General features: G+C 44.3%; 1 protein-coding gene and 1 pseudogene across 2 annotated transcripts; both read right to left on the bottom strand.

Moving 5' to 3' along the window:
• Positions 1 to 577: 577 nt before the first annotated feature.
• LOC128310733 (interferon regulatory factor 2-binding protein-like A) lies at positions 578 to 20,535 on the bottom strand. 2 transcript variants are annotated; one of them, XM_053047443.1, is made up of 5 exons: positions 18,895 to 20,535; positions 8,599 to 8,652; positions 4,820 to 5,080; positions 3,427 to 4,052; positions 578 to 3,356 (listed from the first exon to the last, which is right to left on the bottom strand). In XM_053047443.1, the coding sequence occupies exons 1-5, from the start codon at positions 19,571 to 19,573 to the stop codon at positions 3,216 to 3,218; spliced, it is 1,761 nt and encodes a 586-aa protein (XP_052903403.1). In that variant the 5' UTR covers positions 19,574 to 20,535; the 3' UTR covers positions 578 to 3,215. The 2 variants fall into 2 exon arrangements, with proteins under 2 accessions (XP_052903403.1, XP_052903405.1); XM_053047445.1 differs by lacking the exons at positions 4,820 to 5,080; positions 8,599 to 8,652.
• A 1,458-nt stretch (positions 20,536 to 21,993) lies between these two features.
• Positions 21,994 to 22,954, bottom strand: LOC128307337 (uncharacterized; annotated as a pseudogene).
• Positions 22,955 to 24,216: the final 1,262 nt, after the last annotated feature.

Raw genomic sequence — 24,216 nt, 5'->3', positions numbered from 1 at the left:
ACTACTAAAATACATTCACCTTCAAATGACGCTAAATTGTGGGTTTCGTTATGCGATTCGTTATGGTTTGATTGTTTTCTTGTGATGTTTTCTTTGTTTTGTTTATTCCCATTTGCTTGTTTTGTTGCTAAATGTTGCATCATACTGCTTCCGTTTGTTGCTTCCGAGCCATTCAAAACGTCTGGTTACTTCTATATTGTTTATATGTAGTAGTATGCTAACGCTTTATATGCCCAAAAAGATTCGATTGCTATTATTCAAGATATTATTCATATCGTTCAAAGGTACTTCATCTGTGTTTTGGTTTGCTGTGGTTGGCTATCATCTAACTTCATATATGGCTTCAACCGGACCAAGCACAACAGTACACCCGACCCGGGTTAACAATTGGCAAACGTAAAAAAAAAAACAAATAAAGTAAAGCAATAGCAAAGTATAACAAAAACGCACTAAAAATACTCACCTATTCTCGGCGCAAACATTCAGAACCGAAACAAACATAAAACACACACACGCGCAAAGAAATAGAACCGATATTACAAAAACAAACAAATTTAACAAAACAAAAGTCTTATCAGAAGAAAATAATTAATTTTCACTGTATTTGCAATATTTTGTATTCCATTAGTACGTCTCTTTTCGCTTCACGTGTTCACGATCACCATCACTCGATCGTGTTTCCATTAACGCTTCTTCTCCATTTCAACCTGTTTTTTTGTCACGCGTTATATAATGCAAATTTAATTCTCTTCTCAATAGCATCGAACAGTGTAACTGATAGTAATTTAATTAAAAAAAAACAGTACATTACAATGTGTGTTTTGTAAAGAAAAAAACTTACAATGAACTTATACACTAACGTTCTCCTTACGTTGCGATCGTATTGTTCGCGTATGTATGTACAATTGCTGAAGGAGATATCTAAGGGGGAAGGGAATCGGGGGATGCTTTGTTTAAGGAAAATGTGTGTTTCCACTTGCAACTTGCGAATTCAAAACATTAAATAAACGATCATTCGTCAACTACAGTTATAAATACGTACATAATAAAACTAAAACTGTTCTGCCTTACTCGACGTTGCGCTTCCACCTTTTGCACTGTTTTTTTTTCTCTCTCTTTCTCTTCTGCTTAATGGTACAAAATTCTTCAATGAATGCATGGGTACTTATGCGTATGTATATAAAATTGCAAGTGAAGCATGCTCAACTTATAGTAAACTCGCAAAAATCGAGTTATAGCTCCTGCGTACCATTGTCCGTATGCTTCCGGTACATATCTCTGATTTCAAGCGTTCTGGGTCTCCTTTTTATTTATTCTGAAAAACCATCGGTAGCTACGCTCCTAGCGCTCCAAATGTGGTCTGATACATAGATAGCATCATCCGTTGCCAACCATACGCCTCTTTTGGCAATACTTCACTACGGAGCACAAATATGCTCCACAACCAAACCATTGGCGCGGCAATCAATCAAATGGGCTTTCACACAAAGTAATGAACCATCATCCTCATTCAGGTGCCATTTTCTTCATTTGTGTCCTCTCTGTCCGGTGGTGTTATACAGCAAAACGTCAATGATTCTTAGGACCGCTGAAGATCATCTCGAACAGCTCACAGTACACACATAACCAAGGCTTGCTTATTCTATATTTGCACAAAACTTCATCCATCGAGAAAGGCTTTTACACATCCAGGAGACAAAAAGGAAACCCCATCTCCCGTTCACTGCATTGTACGAATGTTTGCATGCAAGCGGAGTTCGATCCGCAATTCAAACACTATCAACAGTACCGAATAGTCGCTAAGGATGATGCTGCACGATATACAAGCACGCTCACACGTAAGAAAAAAAAACAGTTTAAAACAAAATCCTTTTAAAAACTTGAACAATCCGTGCTGTACACTATATCTCACATAAATCATTTCTTCTTTGCCACAAACTGAACCAATATCCTTCGTTCTTTAGCTTAAAATAAAAAAATGAAATATAACCGTTGTACTTTTTGCAGGAACGAACCCAACAACAATCCAATTCCTTTTTCCCTTCATTGAAGCAACAAAACATTGCCATCGAAAAAGAAGGGTTCTAGGGAAAAGGGTTTGGTTTGCTTGCGTCAGAAGGGTTGTTAGATCGCCTACGGAAAGAATCTTCCATCGCTCGCTGATTGTTAACGTTAATTGCTACCAAACAGTTCAAACCAGGGTGCTCCCTTTTCCTATGTCTTATTCATTTGAAATTGAAACTGTTCCTTCATTTCACGTTTGTTTCTACCAATGCTCAAAACTATTTACAATGAATCCTAAAACCGGGATGCAATTCACATGCCGTGGTTAGTGTGGGTCCAAAACATTTTTTTTCCCAGCCAGCTTCTTTCCGCGTACGGTCGAGGTTCAATTAAAAATAATACATTAAAAACTACCAAAAAAGATTACTGCTCCTTCGTTTGATGATGGCGCTACACACCGGCCAAACCTTCTTGGAGCGGAGCGGTATCCTCCAAAAAACTATCTACAATCCGAAGTTGTGTTGGATATTTCTTCCTTCGTTTTTATAAAACACAGAAGACAAAACAATGCTTTGAGCGCGAACGCGCGCTCCCGAGACGCCACATTCCGTTGTCCAACATTTCACTGTAGCTGTGCCCCCCGCCAGTGTGCGATACACCATGCCGCATTAGAAGGCGCATACAAAATAGGATACACCGTGTGACGTTCAACGCTGCTGATGCCGCAAGTGTCGATGCGATCGTAATTGACGATCGTACCGCTGCTGTGGGATCGATGATGGTTGAGGTTGCGATTGCTGATAGAAATCCGTCTCCCATGGCTGCTGTTGCTGCGGTGGAGCTGTATCAACCGAATGCGATTGCACCGTATGCTCGTTATCGCGCCTTCCGCCAGCATAGACGGGTACCATTGATCGGTGGTGATCTGGTCCCTCGTTCGGTGATACCCTACCGACCCGCTCGACTCGCACATCCATCTCATCATCCTCACACGCATGCACTTCATCGTACACATCGACGGACATCCGGGACGATGCGTAATATTCGCCGGATTCGCCAACCGAAACCGATGGAATGGGTCCAACGGCAACCGTGGACGTTGAACCGCCGCTGCTGCAGCTACCACTGGTGGTGGTGTAGGTGGTGTTTGTGGTGTATCTTCCCGTGCACGCAGGGCCAGCGACACTGTTGGCAACGGTGTACCGACTTCTCTACGTTTCGCGCTCCTTCTTTACCTTCAGCTCTTCGCCCAAAATTGTCGCGATCTCACCCTGCATGAATGCCCACGGTATCGTCGAGTTGGCCAGCGGACACTTTTCCCCACTCGGACAATACACTTCCGCACCGGAGCCCTGCATAAAATAACATAAAACACTGTTTAGTATGTGGTTCGACCGAATAGTGCACTGCTCGATTACCTACCTGTCGTTTGATGCTCTCCCGACTGCAGGGGAAGCAGAACTTATGGTGACCAACCGACGGACACTGTACGAAATGCGTGTCTTCGAGCCTTTCCTGGCACAGTGTGCATTTGAGCGTCGGGTTTGGTGCAGGTGCCGGTGCCGTGCCGGGTGGTGCATTGCTCGGTGCCGATCCGGGCGGTGGAGGAAGACCTCCCGGACCTCCGCTGCCCGGTCCGCCGGCACCTCCCCCGGGGGCACCACTACCGGGACCGCTGCCAGGTGGTCCGCCAGTGCCGGGTGGGGCGGGACTTGCATTGGGTCCACCGGGAGCATTCGCACCGGAACCGGCATTACCGCCCAGCCCTGGAGGAACGCCGTCCGGTGGTCCACCTTGGGATTGGGACTGTGACTGTGGCGGTGGTGGAGGTACTTGCTGGGACATTTGTTGACCCGGCCCGAGTGGACCCATGGCAACGGGTGGCGTGTTTCCGTTGCCACCATTTGGCCCACCGGCGCTACCACCGTTCGGTGTCGTCGAACCGCCACTACCCGGAAGCGAGGAGTTTGGTTGCTGTGCTTCGGACGACGTTACCGTCGTACTGGACACATGCCTAGAACCGGAAGATCTTCGGCCACTCGATGAACCTGTTGGTAGAAATAGATCCAGAGAAAATGCAAGATTTTAGTAATACTATCGAAAATGATAAGAAATTTTGTAGAATTTAAGATATTAACTGCATGTGGTTAAGTTGGAGTCATTTCAGGATTCTTCACAAATTGTTCCCAGTTGGTGGATCTTGTCCAAAATCAAAATCGATTTCTGCGCAACCAATTTCCTATTGCAAAAGCTCGAACAAAGTGGAAAGATCCGCTACATATTCTTCAACTTCAACTGGAAAAGCATCCAGAAATGACTCCACACACGCCACCTACACCAGAAACGCCTGTAAGAGTAAACAATAAATGGATTTTTAAGGAAGGTAATGGTGCCACTACAGGATCTGCGATCGTGAAAATGTTTTTTTTTAATACAAGACGGATGGGGTTTTGTGCAGGAAAAGGGAAATTAAACCGCCCAAGTTGGACAAAAACCCGTTGATTGTGCCCTGGTTCGACGTAAAGACGTTCACCGAAAAGAATCGAAGCCCTCTGAAAGGTGTTTCGATATCGAAGAGGACTATATTTCTACAAAATGTAGGATCTGTTCGCCGTCTGACTAAATACATTAGAATACATCCCCCGCATGCGTTCTACTCTACACACAAACCTAAACCTTGATGTACCACTATGCTCAAACCACACCACCGCTAGGTAACCGACGGAACCGGAAGGATGAAAATTTGGGACTTTTTTTTGGTTTTGGTGGAAAACGGTTCTAAGGAAACGAAACTAAAAAAATGAACAAAACCTACCGGAACTGTTCGGCGAATGCTGTGAGCCGCGGGACGCTGTCCGCGGTGGCGGTGGGCCCGGTGGGCTTGGCCCATTGCGGGGACTGCCGGGCGGAAGGGTCTCGGTGATCGACATTAGGTTCGCCATCGGGCTTTGCAACGGTGCGACGGACGGTGCCGGTGGTGTACTATCGCCGCCCCCGCCGCCGCCGCCACCACCACCGCCGCCACCCCCACCGACCCCCATCGATGCGGGCGCTATCGGTATCACGTTCGGATAGACTGAAAGAGATGGCGGGAAGAGGGAAGAAAAAAAAGACAAAACAAAGGTTGAGCATAGGCTGGTAAAACCATCCCCGTGTTTCACGTTCGGTCTGACACAGCACCCGCACACACATAAACAGTGTAGCACCCCGGAAAAAAGGTACGGACAAGGACAACGGCATCATACTAGGATCAGATGCCGTTACCACACAATATCTGCTGCACTTGATTGACCTGCTGGACCACAATGTTTGCCAATAGCCTTTCGCGTTGTAATCGTGTTTTTAGGACGCTCTGTCGGAGGCGACTCACAATCTTTTTTGCTTCTGGTTAGGTTCCCGAGCTTATCAAGCAGGCCTGACCAACAAACCTATCCCACATCTTCACCTATTGCCGCGTGTACTCCAATACTCATCACACGCCGGCGTGATAAGCGAACTCAACTGTAGACGCAAGATCGCCATCAATCATCAAGGCACTACAGTCGCATCGAGCGGCATCAAAACACGGTACAGGAACCGGCAAGAAGTATCTTTGCCCGGCGAATCCCAGCGTACCAATCGACTGCATTCCCATCAAAAAGCACAATTAAGACACACACGCAAAAAAGCAAAACAAAACACATACAACATGCCCCAGCAGCTGTTGTGTGCTCTCGTGCAACGTTGTTGATAAGGGATGCCCCCCTTTCCAGACCGTTAACAGTTCCGGTGTAGTAAATCGGAGCAGCTCACACACACAACGAATCATAGTGGTCAGAATCATAACAATATCATTCCACTCGAGTGTCCACCGGGGCGGCCCACGTTCCGTCGCCTTCCCTCTTATCAGTGCCCGCGAGCGAACTAACGCTCCAGAAGTCACACAAGCCACGATTACTTGCTTATCACTCGTGCGGTCCGTCATCATCCCGTCATGCGTGCGCGTGTTGCATCATCGCAACCCGATGTGATAGTGCACGCCACATTCGACGGAATTCAGCCCCGTCAGTGGCTGAACACGCGCACGATGCTTGATCTTGAAGACATTCGGATTGCGTTGGCTGCCTGCGACTGCTGATAACTACCACACCGGCGACTGCCACACACTGCACAGCACCTCTACCGGCACAGCAGTTCCGGAACGCAGCTGATAACAATGGCGGCCAGCAGCAAGCGAAGCTACCGTGCCCGCGGAATGGAGGTGAAATCGAAAACAAAATTATCACAGCATTATCAAAAAAAAACAGCTAAACTGCGCCACGAAACAAAAAAAAACCAATCACTGCATGCTACACCGAAACCCCAGGATGCACCCGGCGATGAATGTTATGAAAGACGTGGGGTTTTGTATGTATTTTTCTTCCCTTGGCCCTCCTTATCGACGTTCCAATGACAACGTAACCGGCGATCAGCATGCCAGCGCACAATGCACACACAAACGTCCGGAACCACTAGGAACCGGCTGGGGCTGGTTTGGGTTAGGGACCGATAAGGGTTAATGTTATCAACAAACACCATTTAAATCCCTGAGTCTAGTTAAGCCCTCTGAGGTGTTCCATTTGCTCTACCACCCCTTTTAGAACGCCAAGGCGTCATGATCACTGTACGATCACGTAGCATTGGAAGATTGCATTATATTCAGCGCATTTAGTTTAGCGCAATTCGCAGTAGATGGATGATTTACAAAACAATTTACGTTGTGTTTTTTGACATATTCGAGCAATATTTAGAGAAAACACCTCCTCATTAAAGCTTAAGTGACTGTTGGGATCAGAAAAGTCACCATAAGCACGCGATAACTGCGATAATTAACGTACTGTCCTGTTAGAGATCTCATTTGGTTCTAAACGAAAACTAAACTAACGACTAGTACTAACACGTTGTGTAAAGAATATCTGAATCTCAAGTCATTCTTTCGCTGCTTAGCTTTAGTTTATTGGGAAATTCTAAATACCGATTTGCCAAATGTTAAATGTTGAACAGGCGAACGTGCATGCATGTTAGCTTGGATCTCTTTTTGATCTTGAATATTGAAAAACAAGTACAATTGGCTCTCTGCAGATTGAATGGCCCAATTAAGCTAGTACTGTTGACAACACTCGACTCCACAACGTCGTTATAAACGTACGTTATAAACGAATGTATAGGCAAACCAGACAAAAATCCTTTCTCTGTTAATGTGAACGATCTAAAAGAACTTTACGGACTGGATCGACCGGTGTCATTCTCTTGACATGATCAACCCACCGGATTCCTGGCGAGTTTAATTCGCTGTACGACAGTGAGTTCGTCGTTCAAACTTCAAACTGAGAATGCATACAATTCTTAAAAACTATTTGGAATACTGAAGAAAATTAATGTCTTGATTAATGAACCTTGAGAAAAAAATTATTCATATTAAACATAAGTAAGGAGATCATTCCAATTATGAATCGATTCTACAAAGATTTATGAATCACTAAGGATTAATTAATCTATAAAGATTTAAAAAATCTCAGAAATTTATGAACCATCATAGATTCATCATCAGGTGTATCTTGTGTTCTTGGTAACTGTATAAAAACTCTTGTTGTGGAAATTAAAAATACTAATAAATGTGTAAAATCATTATCCCATGAAGATTCAGAGTCACTCGATCGATTCATTAGTCTGAATCAGATTCACCAATGACTAATTCTATTAGTCAATTACTTTGAACTTTAAACCATCTCGCTAACTCACCATCTACCTCTCCGTTTGATCAGTCCAACACAATCTACATCGAATGCAAAAGTAGCTAACCCATTAATGCTCGCTTCACTATCGATGACATCGGTGGATTTGTGCACATTGGCCAATAAACGCTCAACCCTGCCTAGACCCTGATGTTGTGGCATGTTTCCCACGTTCCAGTACCATCGGAGTCCAAACGGAGGCTGTGAACTACCCGAACGATGTCAAAAACGGAATCGATCCGCAACGGAAACCACCGCGAGCACCGGAGCATTCTTCATACGTGAACGCGAACGGACAATGGCGATGGTGGTGGCGCCATCGATGCGGACACATTTTTGCTACTGCGGATGTGAATGCGGGTTAATGGATGGTGCTTTTGTTGATTCGTTCCGTTAACAATCTCAACAATAGCAACACGATCGCCCCGTCGCTGGGTGGGGGAAAGCAATAGGAAGACTAAACACAGCTCCCAACCACACTTGTGGTCTGTGTAAAATCAATTTTCACATACACTTCACACCTTTACACCGACTTTGAATCGTCACACTGTCGCACTCGCGGTGAACTTTACAACAGTACAATATAAAGTTGATGCTAGGTAGACTCTAGTGACGTTGATTCCATCGTTGGAAAACGATTCACAAGAAGATAGCGAAGCAAATTCCTATTCCATATCCTCCTTCCATTCACCTAAAATGGTTCATCACATTCTCCGTTGGGTTTTCACATCTCGAAACCCCGAAGCTCAATAAAACACTGCAGCAATATCTAACATCACAAATCGATCATTAGTCATTAGGACGTTTTAGTAGCAAAATCGGCGCTTCGTATTATATTTACCTCGGGGCATTACTGGGGCGTTCACAAAAATCCCCACGTTTTGTTGCTTCTGGTCTGCAAGAGATTGTCATAGAAAATGTGGAAAGAAAAGAAAAAAAACATATATCAACATTCAAGCGATAGGAGTTGAGATTCGTGCTTGCCTTCTTTCATATCTTCCAAAACGTGTTAAAAGTAGGATTATATACTGTTGTAATATTGGGAACGGTAGGCGCCAGAAGGAGGATTAAAGTGCCAATTATTATAAAATGGTGGGATAACTAGAGCTACCTTCTCCCTGCCATAGGTTTGTTTTAATACGAGCAAATAGTTACTAATTATTTAGTTAATACATCTACATACACATTTGCCAAAGGGTTGGCTATACCAATTGGATCAATTCCAGCACAGTTAACAAATGCTAATGTTGTCGTACATCCCCCAACACCGAATATTATTCCATAAATGAGTTCTTTACAACCCCAACCGTCAAGGGTTTTTGTATCCCGGTTTCATACATTGCCACCACATGTGCCATCATTCCAGCAACCTTCACCTTTTTCTATGCCACTTTTACCGTAGACAGTGTTGGGTGACATTTGCGTGTCTTCATTGCCATCCACTGCCACTTTATTTTTGCCTACAAGGATTCGACCGGGTTTATACTAGCTGGCAACAGGAAATGCTCAATGTTTAAGCGTTGTCTCCGGTGGCGCTAACAGCCGGAACCATACAGGAACTTAACAAGGTCGTGAAATAAATTGAAGAAGAAATGTGCTCATTTTAAAGCAATATGCAAATCTCCAATAACCTTTTTATAGCTTCAAAAAGTAGTAGCAAAAATGTAACGTAAAAAAAGGATAAAATAAATAGGAATAAAAGTAGATAATAGAATAGTTATACGGTTGGTAACATAACTATAATACAAGAAGTATTTGAGAATAGGAAAAAATTACGAATTTGAACAGAAACTCCCCTAACTTCATTGTTTCCGATGTTAATCCTTTAAAAAAATCTCTAAAGAATAAGTAATGCATAAACTTTGTTCGATTGAACTTTTAATTAATAATTTCATTCGCACGAAATAATCACATAATAACAAAACAACTGAACTGTTCCATAAAAACTTTATGAAAATCTATATCACAAGTACACAAAAAGCGTGACAAGTGTGAGCATCCTGCTCGATGGAGGCGCATGATCTTTTTCAATCGGAATGCACGAAAACGATGCTGCCCACTAATTCCCGCTCAATCAATCTTTCCGCACGTACACAAATGAACAAATGTGCAAAAGCGTCCAGCAGAAAACGGAAAAACGTTATACAAAGCTCACCGGGGAGGGTGTTTTTTTTGTTTTGTTTTGCAAAGAAAGTTACATTTTACCGAACTACACCAAACTATCTCTTTCACTCCACACGCACCACACGCATACCTACTACAGTCTCCGACCAAACCACACTACAAACGGTGAAGGTCGAAACCATCAACCATCAAAGTAGGGGTTGCAACAATCCCCTCCCCTCATCTTACAACCCCACCCGCACACCCTACAAGCGTTTCCCATCAATCATAAAACATTTGGAAAAGGAAAATGAAGAAGCGGAAGAACAAAATCGAAAGAAATGTGTGTGTGTTTTTTTTTATTTGGATACCACGGTGAATCGCAACGGCAACTGGGGAAACGTAAAATAACTTCAGGAATGTTGTAGCACTAGAGAAGCATAGAAGTAGAAGAAGTAAGGCAACAACAAAACCAAAGCAGAAAAAGTGTGTATCTGTGTCGAGATTTTTTGGTAACGCTATTGGGGACGGCAACAAGGGAAAGAAATGGAAGAGAAGAGGAATCTGGGTACGGTTGAATGTCTTTACATAATCGTCGAAAGCGAACCACAAGATTAAGAGAAAAACGGAAAGAAATCATCAAATTGGTGAGTCGAAACACGGAACGATGCGTAGGAAAATGAAACCTGTGTGAGGCGATTATCGAAGCAAATAAACAAACGCAGCAGGCTGGTGTGTATGTGAGTGTGGCTGGCAACCAGCAAAGCGGGACGAAAGAAACCAAAAAAATAATAAAGGTAGGAAATAAAACAGTAAGCAGCAAAGACGATGAAGATGACGAAGATGATGATGATGATGATGATGTTTGGGAATGTACAGAACCGAGAGGAATGAAAAGCAACCACCACAAAACCGGTATTATGTATACCTTTTCCTTTCCTTTTTTTTGTTATTGGGACTACGGTACGCGCACGGCCAGTTCCGATCGGAGAAATTCAAGCATAAAGGGACAGCGAGATGAAGAAACGAACCCTCGCCTTCTTTCGTACGGTTTCGCGAATAAACCGGATGGTGTGTTTGGAACCGTCCAACAAACAAACAAAAAAAAAACAACCAGATGGCTAGCCCAAAGAATATGCTGCACAGGACACACACACCTGAAGAGCGCCGCCACAACATAATGTACAGTTAGAGGCCCAACATCGCACACATAGCACATAGTGAGCTGCCTCCAGCGTTCGGGTGAGATAGCGCGCGTGAAGGCGAGAGAAAGAAAGTGAGAGATGAATGAACGGATCATCGTAGTGTGCGTGCAGAGCAGAGGAAAGGATAACACAGGTAGCAAATGTAGGTTAGCCAACATGCGACATGCAACAAAACAACGCCGACACATTTCCTAGGTTTGTTGCCACCGGGTGGTTTGGTCTACTGAAGGGGGTGTGAGAGATGGTTGTTGAATCATTTTCATCACCACCACCATCCCCACGCGCCCATGGCACACGGAAAGTGTGCTGCAATGTCATAGGCGACTGAGGTAATAATTTCATCCGGCGTACCTCATCACACACACACGCGCGCGCGCGCGGGACCATCTGAGACGGAAACGGAAATCGGTGGTGACTGTGCGCGCAACGGGCGAATAGGTTTCCTTTCTGCGCACGTCCAGTGCCCTTCACAATGGGACGGAGTGTGTGCTGTGCAAGAGCTTGTCATACACTTCTTCCTTTAACGAAGCAAACCTTCGCGTATGTACTCACCCCGCATACATCCGGTTCAGTCGATCGATACGAGGTGGAGGCGGTGCATAATGTAATGTTTAGTGAATGTGGATAATGCATGAGTGTGTGTGTGTGTGTGTGTGTGTGTGTGTGTGTGTGTGTGTGTGTGTGTGTGTGTGTGTGTGTGTGTGTGTGTGTGTGCTTTTAGAGACAGAAACATCATTTTGTAACATTCTAGACGACCACATCAGCTTCAAAGAATTTTCATACTCTTCATACTGAAGAAAACGGTACACACACTACACGGGCCAATGGATGGGGTAGTGGTTGCTCCAGGGGCAGCAGCATCAATTCGAGCATCAACAAAGTTGAACGTGGGATGGCACACATTCCATTCCAAGCCATCCATCGTCGTCTATTTAAAATAGCCTTATGTATTAGGGAAAATTAAAGACACGGGTCGGGTCGATTTCTATCGATAGCAAACCAAAATAAACGATTACGATCGAATTCTTTTCCGCCCGTCGTCGCCGCCTCTACCGCCTAATTCTAACCCAGATGATTAGCTTTTGCTTTCAATTCATCGTTACCGTAATAAATGCGAGTGAGAGCGAACGCGCGCGATACCAAACAAAATAAAGCACATTTTTCCCCTCGATCCGAACCGTGTGCTTGGTTCGTTAAATCATTTGACTAGTGTACGGGTTTTTTTTTTATTTCTCTTTTCATCCTTCTTCTTTCCACATAATGAAACACATTTTAACTACATTAGAATTAGTTAGGTGCTCAAAAAAATCAACAAAAAATAGGGAGGAAATCGATATATGAATAGAATCGATTTTTTTTCTATTCACGGCGCGATGATTCATCCATTTGTGGTGATTGGTCCGAATGCTTACAACAATTAATCATGTCCAGCCAGTTTGTAATCTCAGAAAGCCATCAGAAAAGTGTGGAAAAATTCATGCTGCAGGGAGAACGAATTTGTTAAACAGAATAAAATGACGCATCGGTGGGACCAGCTTTTGCGTACGTTATTCTGAGTGCAATTTTGGAATTGTTTAATTTTTTTTTTGTTTTTTTTTTCTATAGCTATTTATGTAACACAATAATCAAAGTCACGTTTGAGTAACTCGTTTTCCTAAGTTGAATGAAGGATTTTCCTTTTGTTATGTTTCCTATCTGTCCTAATTGAATAAAGTTGAATAAAGTTTGTTTGGAAAGCGTCTTTCAATAACATCTATCAATACTTTCCCAGAAGCAATTCGACCAGTACGGTTGTGCGTTTTTACCAATCAATCGTATGTGTGGAAAATGGTATCGTTCAAATGATCATCTCGTACTTCACTTGCTGGCTGGAGTAGCCATGAGTTCCATTTTTTCATGAGTCTGGTGAATGAAACTGGTTTGGATCACAATGGTAACATAAATCTCTTTGAGGACATCGTTGATTTGTGGTTTATTGGCATATACCTGGGACTTTACAGTTTACTAGTTGATTAATTTACATATTTTCTAAACGCGATACCTATTCATAAATTACATTGCCGGCAGTATTAAGAGAACACTTTAGTGGCTAAATAATGCATTAATCAACAGCGCTATCCCTTCCATAAACTCATGATGCAAGTCCCATCAATTCCCTAGAAACCTCCTTTCGGTAATCTTGTACAGCTACTTAAAATCCCGCCCAGCACGTCCCACACAACCGACCAAGTGAATGAAAAATTACCCAAATAAACTACCAACTGGCGCGATGCAGCAACGGAAACAACAGTTGAAGAAATTGTTGTGAGATTGTACAGTTGAAATGGAAAATCGTCGACTATTTTCACCGACGGGCATTCCGCGCGTTGATCCACCAACGAAACTCCACCACTTTAAACTGCTCAAACTCACCCCCCCCCCCACACACACACACACACTTCCACCCACACGACCACCAACCAACCTGAAACGGGCTGTTTTACCGGTCGCCACCCGCAAAAGGTTTTCCTCAACGCGAACTACAAATCATTCACACGCAGCAAACAACACGAGTGAAAACATGGATGGAAAAACCCCATGGTTCTGGGGGGGTGGGGGGGGAGAGAAGAGACAGAGTGAACGAGAGAGGAAGAGAAAGAAAGAAAGAAAGAGAGAGAGTTACATTGTTACCGCACACACATAGCGATTCCGTTTTTGGGGGTTGCTGTGGTGCTCTATCCATCTTTCGCCACGCCAAACATAGCAGGCCATGGAAAGGGGTTTCCCTTTCTCTTTCGCGTCCGTGTGCCTTCGTCATCGGTTTCGGGTTAGTTGTTTATTTCCTTCTTTTGTAGGAAACTCGTGTCTCTAGCTTCGTCACACCCCGTCCCCCTTTCCCCTGCTCGCATCACTCCACACCATCTCGCAGACGTGACAGCGAAAACCGGCGTCACGAAAGGAAAACGGCCACGGTCAGCTAGCCACAACCCCCTTGGCAAAGCACCAGGTGGTGAAGGGAAGGCGGTGCTGTTGTTGTTGAACGTCGCTCCCCATCACATTCACTCGCGCAAGGCACGCGATGTTTTAGGAGCAAAGTGTTAGTAAATGTATGGTGCCGCAGCCAAACAACTGGTGTATAGTAAAATGTGCCACCCTGTGTCTGTGACTTCACCCTCTCCTCCCGCGCGTCCATCTACAAGCACGGGCCGTGGACCGCACAACGTTTGCGCGTTTCACGTTTTACCGTCCTCTCTTGCTTATACAACCACCCTGGCCGTCGGTTCCCGGCCGACCAGACATTGCGCTGTAGCTCCCCCTCGTTGTGAATGATGATGATGGCGATGATGATGTAATCCATAAACTTGAACCACGGTTTCGAGGGCCTTTACCGAATGAACGAAACAAACCCACACATACATACACACGCAGACGGACCAGACGCTTTACATTAGTCAGGGACGGGACCAAGTGAAAGGCAATCCGAATAAGTGCACGAAAACTTGAACCAACCCAGCTACTGCTCCTCAACGAAGGGCCCCCCCTTCTTCGCGATGTATACGCGCATCACGCAAATTTTATATCGAAGAAACATCTCAAACATCGCGTGCCGATCGAGAGGGCGCGGTGGAAAGAGAAGAAAGGGAAGTATCCGACACGACGGGGCCCAACAGGTTCTGGAACTGGTTTATTCCCCTCCCCCCCTCCCCCCCTCCCCCCCTCCCCCTATCCCCACCGGTACAGTTTACTGCTGCATCTTGGCCACACCGGGAAAAGGGGGCTAACGGGGTCTCATCGCCGATGTTTCTGGCCTCGATTCGAACGCACGAGAACCTGTACAAAACGCCCGCCAGTGGGTGCGCGTCTGGGCAGAATTTGTCCGAACTGTACTTACAAACAGGGGGAGGGGGACGGCCTCACAGGACAACAAAAAATGGCAGTGCAAAACGCAATTCTTGGGCTCCACAGCGGCGTGTTTCATTTCCAAACCCAAACTCTGGGGCGAAAACTGGTCTAAATTAGGCCAACCGGTGGAGACAGCTTCGAAGTGAGGTTACTCACGTCCGGTTAGAAATAATCGGAGAGAACGACAAGATTTCCGATGGATTCTTATTAACAAGGCAATAACGCAATGAGGAACATGGAATAGAATGTTGGAAGACACTGTTGTCCTTGGGTAGAGATCTTGCCATGTGTCTTTCACAATTTGGATCGATAAAACCCGATAAGATGCTTATGTTTAAAAAAGAGTAACCAAAAAATTCCAAATTCTCAAGAATTAAGATATTCGTGAGGAGATTTTACGCACCTATTTACGAACCTCAAACATGTCTAAACACACGAAAATCTTCCAAGAAAAAGATAATTTCTGCTCGCAAATAAACAACCATCTGAAACTGTTATCTTTCAAGACTTACTACACACCACCACCACAATGTCCGCCATCTGTTCTGGGGCAGTGATAATGAGCCTTGCTTGCGAATGAAATATACAACCCGCCGTGTGTCTTCGCATCTGAATCATTTATTGCCGAAAACAAAAAAAACGACCTCGCACAGAACGACGGCTCGATTTCTAGAAGAAAACTTTTCGTTTTCTCTTACCAAAACCTGTTTTCCGGGACGCACGTCCCGGAATGTCGCGATCACGCGAGGGGTTTATACAGCGACAAGGAAGAATAAACGTTGGCGCTGCGAGCCAACACATAGCGGTAAAACATGTACATCGCGAAGGGACGACAGACAACAACAAAAACCCACTCCACACCGCTACGGGTAATACTTGCTTTTGGGTTGGCTTTTTTTTTGCACGAATCCGGTTTATTCGCGTGGTTGGAAATATGGATGGCCACCTTTCTAAAATTCGTTTCTGCTCTCCTCCCTGTGTGTGTGTGCGCGCTTGTGTATGTGTGGGTTTTTGAACGATGGTTCGCGAAGATCGTACCGAGGGACGCGCGCAGTATGCTTCTGACCATCGATCTCCATTAAAAACAACATTCATTCTCGCGCAATTTTGGGTTATCCATTAAAAGCTCCCTAGCAGCAACGAAACAACTACCCACATTGTAAAATGGCGATGTAAAGCGCCAGTGATGTTGCCTTCACTACCACGGCTACTACGATATCCCATGTTGAAAAAGGTACCGCTAGGCAGCATTAAAAAGGTGAAAAAATACACCATGGCAACACTGCATTTCAATTGGCAATAAAAATCAGGGTAGGGCGATAGGGGAACAGGGTAACAGGGTTCTAGCGGGGAAATTAATATTGTTGAGTTAGAGCAGTAGTGTGTACACATATTGCAATCAACTATATAAATGCGGGTGTACGCGGCGGCTTGTCAACCAATACCCATCCAAGTTTGAATGCAATTTGTTTGTCCCAGGTGTGTTACGGGAGATGAAATTTTACACCGGGGACAAGTAGGCGACGACTCTGTAAAGCCCGTTACCATGTTATTCCGCATAAAAAAAAAACATCCACAATCATCCACCTACAGTGGTACAGGGTTGGTTTGAGTCAACTCTGACTCACATCGCAAAATTGCTGCTAATGTGCGATTTTCTGTGTGTATCAGTGTGTTTGGACCGTATCGCGCCATTGCTCACAGTTGGTCGTTGATGACTCGCGCTTTCAACTTTACTTGTTACTTTTTTTTACACAAACATGGAACACACAGAATTTCGCATATGGAACATTTTTGGCACTTCTTTATGCATGTTTATGTTCCCTCAACGGGTTATGAAAAAAAAGAAAAAAAAATAGCTGCTTGTACCTAAAACATTTCAGCTGGAAAGTGAACGATGAACTCTCAAGGAAGATAAACAAAACTTCTGTAACTTCAACTTCAACCACACGCACAGTATAAACATATACCTGAGATTTAAGAGAACCGCAATTAGATGAACCATAAAAAACAGCACTTTGGTAACAGTACTTCGCGGCAGAGCTACCTCTTTTGTGTGCCAAACGGTTTAAAACTTTTTAAAAGGAAATAATCCCTTGGAAGTATACCTGCGGAACATCACACACCCGAAAAGGTGTGCGAGAAAAAAGAACCGCACCATAATAAACGAAACAAAACAGCCCAACAAGGATATTTCCCGGTCGAGAGTTGTCACGTTTTCTTTCCCTTGGTTCTACTGTCTGCTGTCAGGGAAAATGTTGTCAGCTGATAGCTGATTGACGCGGTAACGGTGACCGGGTGATGCTTGTAACAGCTGCATGCGAAGGGTAGGGACGAAGGGTAGGGAGAATTGATCCGTGTTGCGGCTATCCTTTCCCTTGGCCGACGGCATAACCGTTAGGTCTGTCCTCAAAACACCCCCACGCTGGCGATGGTGGTGGTGGTGATGGTGGTGGTGGTTGTTGCACGTGCACGTCCTTGAACTTGGCCGGTAGGGCGAGGCGAAGTACGGAGGTATTGGTGGTTGTGGTGCGCTGCTGATATATAGTTTTGCATCATCGCACATTTTGTAAAACCACCTTTACCTGCACCTTTCTATGCCGTAACAGTTGCACGTATAAGTTTAGTGTGTGTATGAGTATTGGTTTTTGTTTTTTTTTGCCCCAAAAACTACGTCAACAAATCGAACAACTTTAACATCGAGCAAAAACTATCAAATCGTATGTAAAAAGTTTATTTAATGCAAACATCGTCCATACAATTTTAAACTTCTTGCTCAATATTCAATGACTGGAGGCGCTGGGTGTTGGTAACGGCTGGTAGGGCTAAATATTCGACTAAGGGGTAAAATAACTCGATACGGCCGTTCTAACGAAACAATAAATGACTGTAACCTGACGGGTACATTGACCGCGTAGGAGTTATTCCTTGAAGGAATGAAAAAACATGCTAAATTCATTAAACTATTCATTATTCTACAATACATTTACATGAACGTAGCAACTTTTTAATCCTATAAGTTCTTTGAAATTACTCTTCATAGATTGTCAAGTTAATTTATCTAGTTCAGCTATCTGAATTGATCGGCAATAATGTCAATAATTTCTGAAACTTCTCAAGTAATAATTTCAACACAAAAATTTGCGTAAGGAGTTCCTCAAAAATAGTGTTTCTATTTCTAAAATATTATTCAACTTGGAGAACTAGTTTTACATTAGAAAAAATAGTGTACAACTATTATAACATACAAAAAAAAATAGATTAATTCATGATCGACCCCGAATTACTTGTTTAAAATTGTGTATAATACAAAGAAAGGTTATGTCAAATAGCATATTGTAGTACGGATGTACGGATAGATATGTCTCAGTTGTAATATTTAGCTATTGACAATTTCCCAACAAATTTTCTATAGGTATTACCCCAATCACCTTTAAGTATTAGTTTATATATTACCTTATTATTTATTACCAACAACCAAATTAACGATTCTATCCAATGTTAACAACACTAAATCGATGTATAAAAAAAGAATCATAAAGAGCAGAAAAATTTTACAATCCAAGTGCGAAGACACACACATTTGCCCACAATTGTGTCCTTTATGAGATTCTGCCTGCTTTGCTATTCATCGACACGCACACCAACTTAGATTAACCAAAAGAAAACCGTACACCTGGTAATATGAAAAAAAGGATCCTTTTCCCTGGTTTTGCAAAAAGGAGGCCTTGAGTCTACGGGGCAAACCCTACTGCTAACGGTGAATATTACACCTTGACACACACTGTCACACGATTTTATCCATCCCACCGTTGCCGTTGTTGGGAAAAGGATTTGTTCAGGAGAAGCGGGCGCAATTCTGTGGCAACAGAACAGCATGTGCAAAGGGACACGATATAATACACATAACTTCTTCTCTTTTCACTAAATTCACCAACTACACTTACCAAGTGCCTTAAATGCGGCCGTATCGAACGATGCTGTTCGCACCGGATGTTTATCCTTGTAGCTCGGCTGACGGTCCGGCACGAACGGTACAGCCGGTAACGATTCGCCCCGCGTCAACGGTGGCCGCTGTATGGCCACGGTCGGATCATCTGCACCACGCTTCGCACTCCCAGTCGGACCCTCCATCTGGTGATCGTCATCGTCCGGCGGTGGCCGCTTAAGATTCACCGACAGGGCCGGCGGAACCTGCTGCCGGCCGGGACCGTGCGGTGCCATATGGTGCGGTGGAATATGCTGCTGCATACGGGCTCCAGCCCGCACACTGGCAATGTCGTGTGGTTCGTGCTTCGGCGTAAAGTCCACCAGTGTCGGACCCGTCCGGACGGAATAGTGATGCGGTCCGGCGGCCGTCGGTACGGACCGATGTGACAGTTCACCATTTTCGTGACCACGTTTGCCGCTGCTACTACCACCGCCACCGCCCGCTCCGCCACCACTAGCTGCCGAATGGATGCGCTTCATCTGGCGGGCTGTGTCCAACACCAGCTCGATCCGATCCGCGCCCTCATAGTTGACGCAACCGCGACACACAGCCTCAGAAAAGTCGTGTATCATGGCCCACGGCATCCGGGGCAAATCGCACAGGTAACAGTGTTGCCTTTTCGCTTGTACCGACATTTTGATAAGGGTTTTTTTCTTACGGTGGCCCGTTAACTGCCTTCAACTACTTCTGTTTACACACAAAATGTACCACAAGTACGAGAATTCCACTTCTACTGAACCAAATCGTGCACCGTATTCGCTACTGCTAGAGGATGTTTTGATTGCCAGGACAGTGTCATCGTTTACACCATCCCGTCGGTAACTTCGCTTCTCAATGCACGCAAACTATCCATCGGAGGCAGTGTTGCCAAACGGGAGAAACTCTTCCTTTTTACTCACTTCCTTGTTTACAAACCGCGTCGTAATGCAGTTTAGTGCACTATTTTACTTCTGATTTCTTTCAAACATCCGTCGGTAGTTGTACATTTACCTGTACACGCAAACACTGGGTTTTTGCACTCGAAATACATCAGAATTGGATATATTAATGCGATTCAATTGAGAAAACGTTTCTGTTTTCCTATTACGTTCACGAAAAACTCACTGTCATCAAACAATACGACTGTTATTTTTATGCCGACGGACAATTAAAAGTTCGTCTAAATTTGATGATGCATAAACGACGCAAAACTATTTTTTTGTTCTGACGACGTAAATAAATTTGTTTTTGAGCTTCACTTTCGCCTCACAATTAGCACCGCACTACTTTAAATTTGTTTCACCAAATTCGTATTCACTCCGCCACAAACATGTGCGAACATGGGCAGGTGAGCCCTTTTCTTTCTTTTTGGCACGAGTTGACTGTAAATTTTACACTTCAGCCACACATTTAGCTTCAAGGGTGTATTGCTGTACACGATTTAAATGGCCCTTTTTGGCAATCGCATTCCGTTATCGATAACTCGACGAAAAAGGATCTCACACACACTCGCTCTCTCACTCTCTCCACTTCACTCCACTAGTGCTACTTATTCGTTTCTTCTGCTGCCAATAACTGTACAATATAACATTTCCCCGTTGCGTATTACGCAAACACACACCCGTGTTGAACGATGATTTTAAATTTGTCAATTTCACAAAACGGTATGCTGCTCAGAGGTTGATGAGAAACTGTGTGAAAAATCACTGCGAGACGAACACGACAGCCAGGACGACGTTGTGCCGCGACCGACGTACACAAACAAATGGCCACCATTTTAGCCAACAACCATTTTACCGCCGCTTGCTCGCGATACGGAACGAACCAGGTGAGAGAGAAAACCGGTACGGACGGTGCGCGAGCGAGACACCCAATGCAACGGTAAAGTGTGTTCACCAACACCAACACACGGGCGCACAATGCTCGCGAGAGTTCTTCTTCTCTCATTTTCCTTCGTAGTTGGTGTTTTACTCTTCAGCGGGCGCTGACACAATCTCGCTTATGTGCTGACGGGTTTGCCGCGCAGGGTAGGTGCAAGAGGGATGAAGGGGTTTTATGCATGGGAGTGTGAAGGGGGATGAAAAGTGGTGAGATAATCGAAAGCATTGGCCCGTCACCCGGCAGGCCAGCGAGGCACACCACGCACACTCGTACGCACTTTTCCTTTCCGTTCCGACCGAACAACCGGCTATGTATAGGAGCGTATTGGGTCGTATCCGTGTGTGTGCGTGGTTTGATCGCGTAGTAGAGTAGGTAGAGCGAAATGAAAGCGAATGACGTAGGATGACGGGAAACAGGAAGGAATGGTACGAACCGGCGGTAGACGGTAGAAGGGTGGAAACAGACCGAAATAGCATAAGAAGCGGCTGTGTGTGTAGAGACGTAGAAGGTGAAGGTTGAAACGGTGGTAGTGCAAAGTGAACGAAAGAGGGGACGGTGTGTAGCGGAATGATGGCCAACATAAGAAAAAGCGGTCGACGGATGACGACGGCCGCACAGAGCAGCAGCATTGGGGGTTGTATGCCAAAAACATAAAGAACTAAAAACAACATTAAGCAGGCGCAAAAAAAAGCTGAGACCCGAATGAGCCGCAACGTACCGACACACACACACTCTCTCGAAGCAGTTGAAAATGATTTATTTTATTCATTCATATCGACACACACAGTGACACATGGGTTTTGGTAGTGGTGTATGAATCTGCCTGTTTTTCGGGCATGTAGATTTTTGCGTTTCCGCAGCACAACCGCCCTTAAACAGTGTGCATATCGCACAAAAATAAAAAACAACAAAAAAAACCCCAGAACCAGGAACTTTTGTATGCCTGGCAATTGGTGTTTCCTATCCTGTGGAAAAAGCAGCTATAATTTCTATATATTTGAAAGGAAAAAGAGCTCATTTAATTTGTGCTCTTTGCAGCAACATAAAAATTCCCGACGGGTTATTGAACATGAAGCTAACGACGCAAAAGATGGCCTCATAGTGCCGTGGATAGCACGATATAAAATAACGGAGTCGCACCCTTGCCCTTCAAAAGAGCATTTTGTTTGATAACTTCCGCCATGTTGACCAGGTCTTACTCTACTACGGAACGACAAAATCATTGTAAAACAGTTGGAATATATTATAATTTTATCAAATTCAATTCCAAAGTATAACGAACTATCTAAAGATACTTAAGATTCTTCTGGATATCATGTTGTAAGCACTGGAGCGCAACTCCATCGGGACTTTCTCGACTAATTCGAATGTGTAGGCTGCTGGCAAATTTTCTTCTTGTCCTGTCCTGTACGTGCAGTTCACAGCTTTGCATCTCCATAAGTAACCTCTTGTTAAACTTTCCATCTCTGCCTCGAATATGATATCGTTGCTAAGCTTTTGGGCCAACTTGTTCTGTTGTTTATTCAGCGATCGTAGCTTATGTGCAACCATATACATGTGAAGGATCAATTCTCAAGGAAGGCGTTCAATTTCTGCTGAATCAATTTTTCAAGAACATCATGTGAAGAAGTCTCAATTGGTGGAGCTATTCTGCATTACGTGAAACTCGTACGTTACCTTCGAACCGCTATCGCTGTCTTCTGTGTCATGTTGGTACTAAAAAACCAAGAAACGTCAAAACAATTCCACAGATAGCTGTCAAATGTGGGGCGTCTGCAAAAAAAAACATTTCACCACCACATAATCCATAGTTTGTAGCTCTGGATGCGTAGTTTGCACACAATCCTTCCGTTTAAACCACTTAGGATAATTCTCTAAGAAGTTAAACATCTCAAAATACCACAAAGTCGGTTGACGTTGCGTACCCGACTTGAACGGTTGCTTAAACAGCCTCAGCTTCCGGTAACTGGTCCGGAGTGCGTTAATTTTCCTCAGAATCGACTCCTTGCCTGCATGCGGTTCAACTTCACGGTACTTTTGTACCAGTGTCTCGTAAGTATTCTGCTTCTGTTGCTCATAATGCCGAACGGGAAACTTTATTACAGCTCTATAAACGCTTCCACAAACTTGGACTCACAGTTTTCATACGTTTGCATCGTGCGGTTTGCGATTGGGGCATTTTTGGCAAGGTAAAAACTGTTTGTCTTGCTGCCTGTGGAAGCTGGAACTGATCTCAGACCTTTTTCGTACTTCTGCTGCAAAAATTCTTCACGTACTCACACACCCATGCACGAACAAAACACACCCTATTTCACCCCCTGCACAATATCCTGCTCACTCTTTCAACTTCGCAAACGCACACACACTCTTACACGGCAGAGTGAACGGACTACAATTAAACTTTCTCATCTACGGCGTCTCGTCGTCATCATCATCGATTGCCTTTTTTATGTTGTGTTGCTTCTACCTCTTCTTGCCTGCACCATCAATTCCGCGAGCACGAGTTCGTATTCTTCTTCGCGCTACGAAACGGTGCGTTGTTTTCTGCTTGGCCGATTCTTCCGCTTCTTCTTACAAACTCGCGAACGCGTGACGATGGCGGCGCTATAGCGCACTTTCGTTGCGTTACAGTAGTGTTGGTGTGCCATGTCAAACAAACGCACACCACGACATTTTTGTGTATACGGCTCATTAAATGCACTTCGGAAAAACCTCCACCGTCTGCTGCTCACCCTTTCCCTTCGTTCCATAAACGCTTTTCGTGCTCTTCTTCTTGCTCGGACTCACGTTGGGCTTCGCGCACTTTTGCAGGGTTGTTCGTTCAATTTTTTTGTACGATACCGCCCGGTAGCGTGTTTTTTTTCTTTCTTTTCGTTCGCTTATTTTCCTCGCAGCGTTGTATTCCGTTCAACGGTTGTGTTTGTGAACGTGGTCACGAATGGGTCCGTGGTCGCGACGTTGCTGTTTTTTCATTCATACTTACCGTTCTTAGCCCGGAAAAGATGGGTTCCGTGGAAAGGGTTCGTGTCGTTTCATAAAATGCAGCGCCTACTCTGGTTTTCACTAATGTCGTTATCAGAATTTTAAGTTATCAAAGATTAAACAGTGGCTTTTACTAATTTAAACCCGTTCTTCGAAGGTAAAACCCCGTCAATGTGTATATTTTCTATTCACGTAGTTGGTATCTGGAAGATTGTTTAGTGTTTCATTTCACCTCACTCTCATTGTATGCTAATCAATAATGCTACTAAAACTAAACCCTTATGTGGCTCTCCCAAAAGGATTCATATTTCCATGCACATAAGCTTCCAGCAACGTTAAAACATCGAGCTATTGTGTGTGTGTGTGTGCGTTAAAAAGCTTCCCATTTATGTTGCTAGCTACATAAATCAATGAAAAGTATGCTTCTACGTGCATT

Source organism: Anopheles moucheti, chromosome 2 (genome assembly GCF_943734755.1).
Source record: "Anopheles moucheti chromosome 2, idAnoMoucSN_F20_07, whole genome shotgun sequence".
NCBI lineage: Eukaryota > Metazoa > Arthropoda > Insecta > Diptera > Culicidae > Anopheles > Anopheles moucheti.
This window is presented reverse-complemented; position numbering and strand designations above follow the sequence as displayed.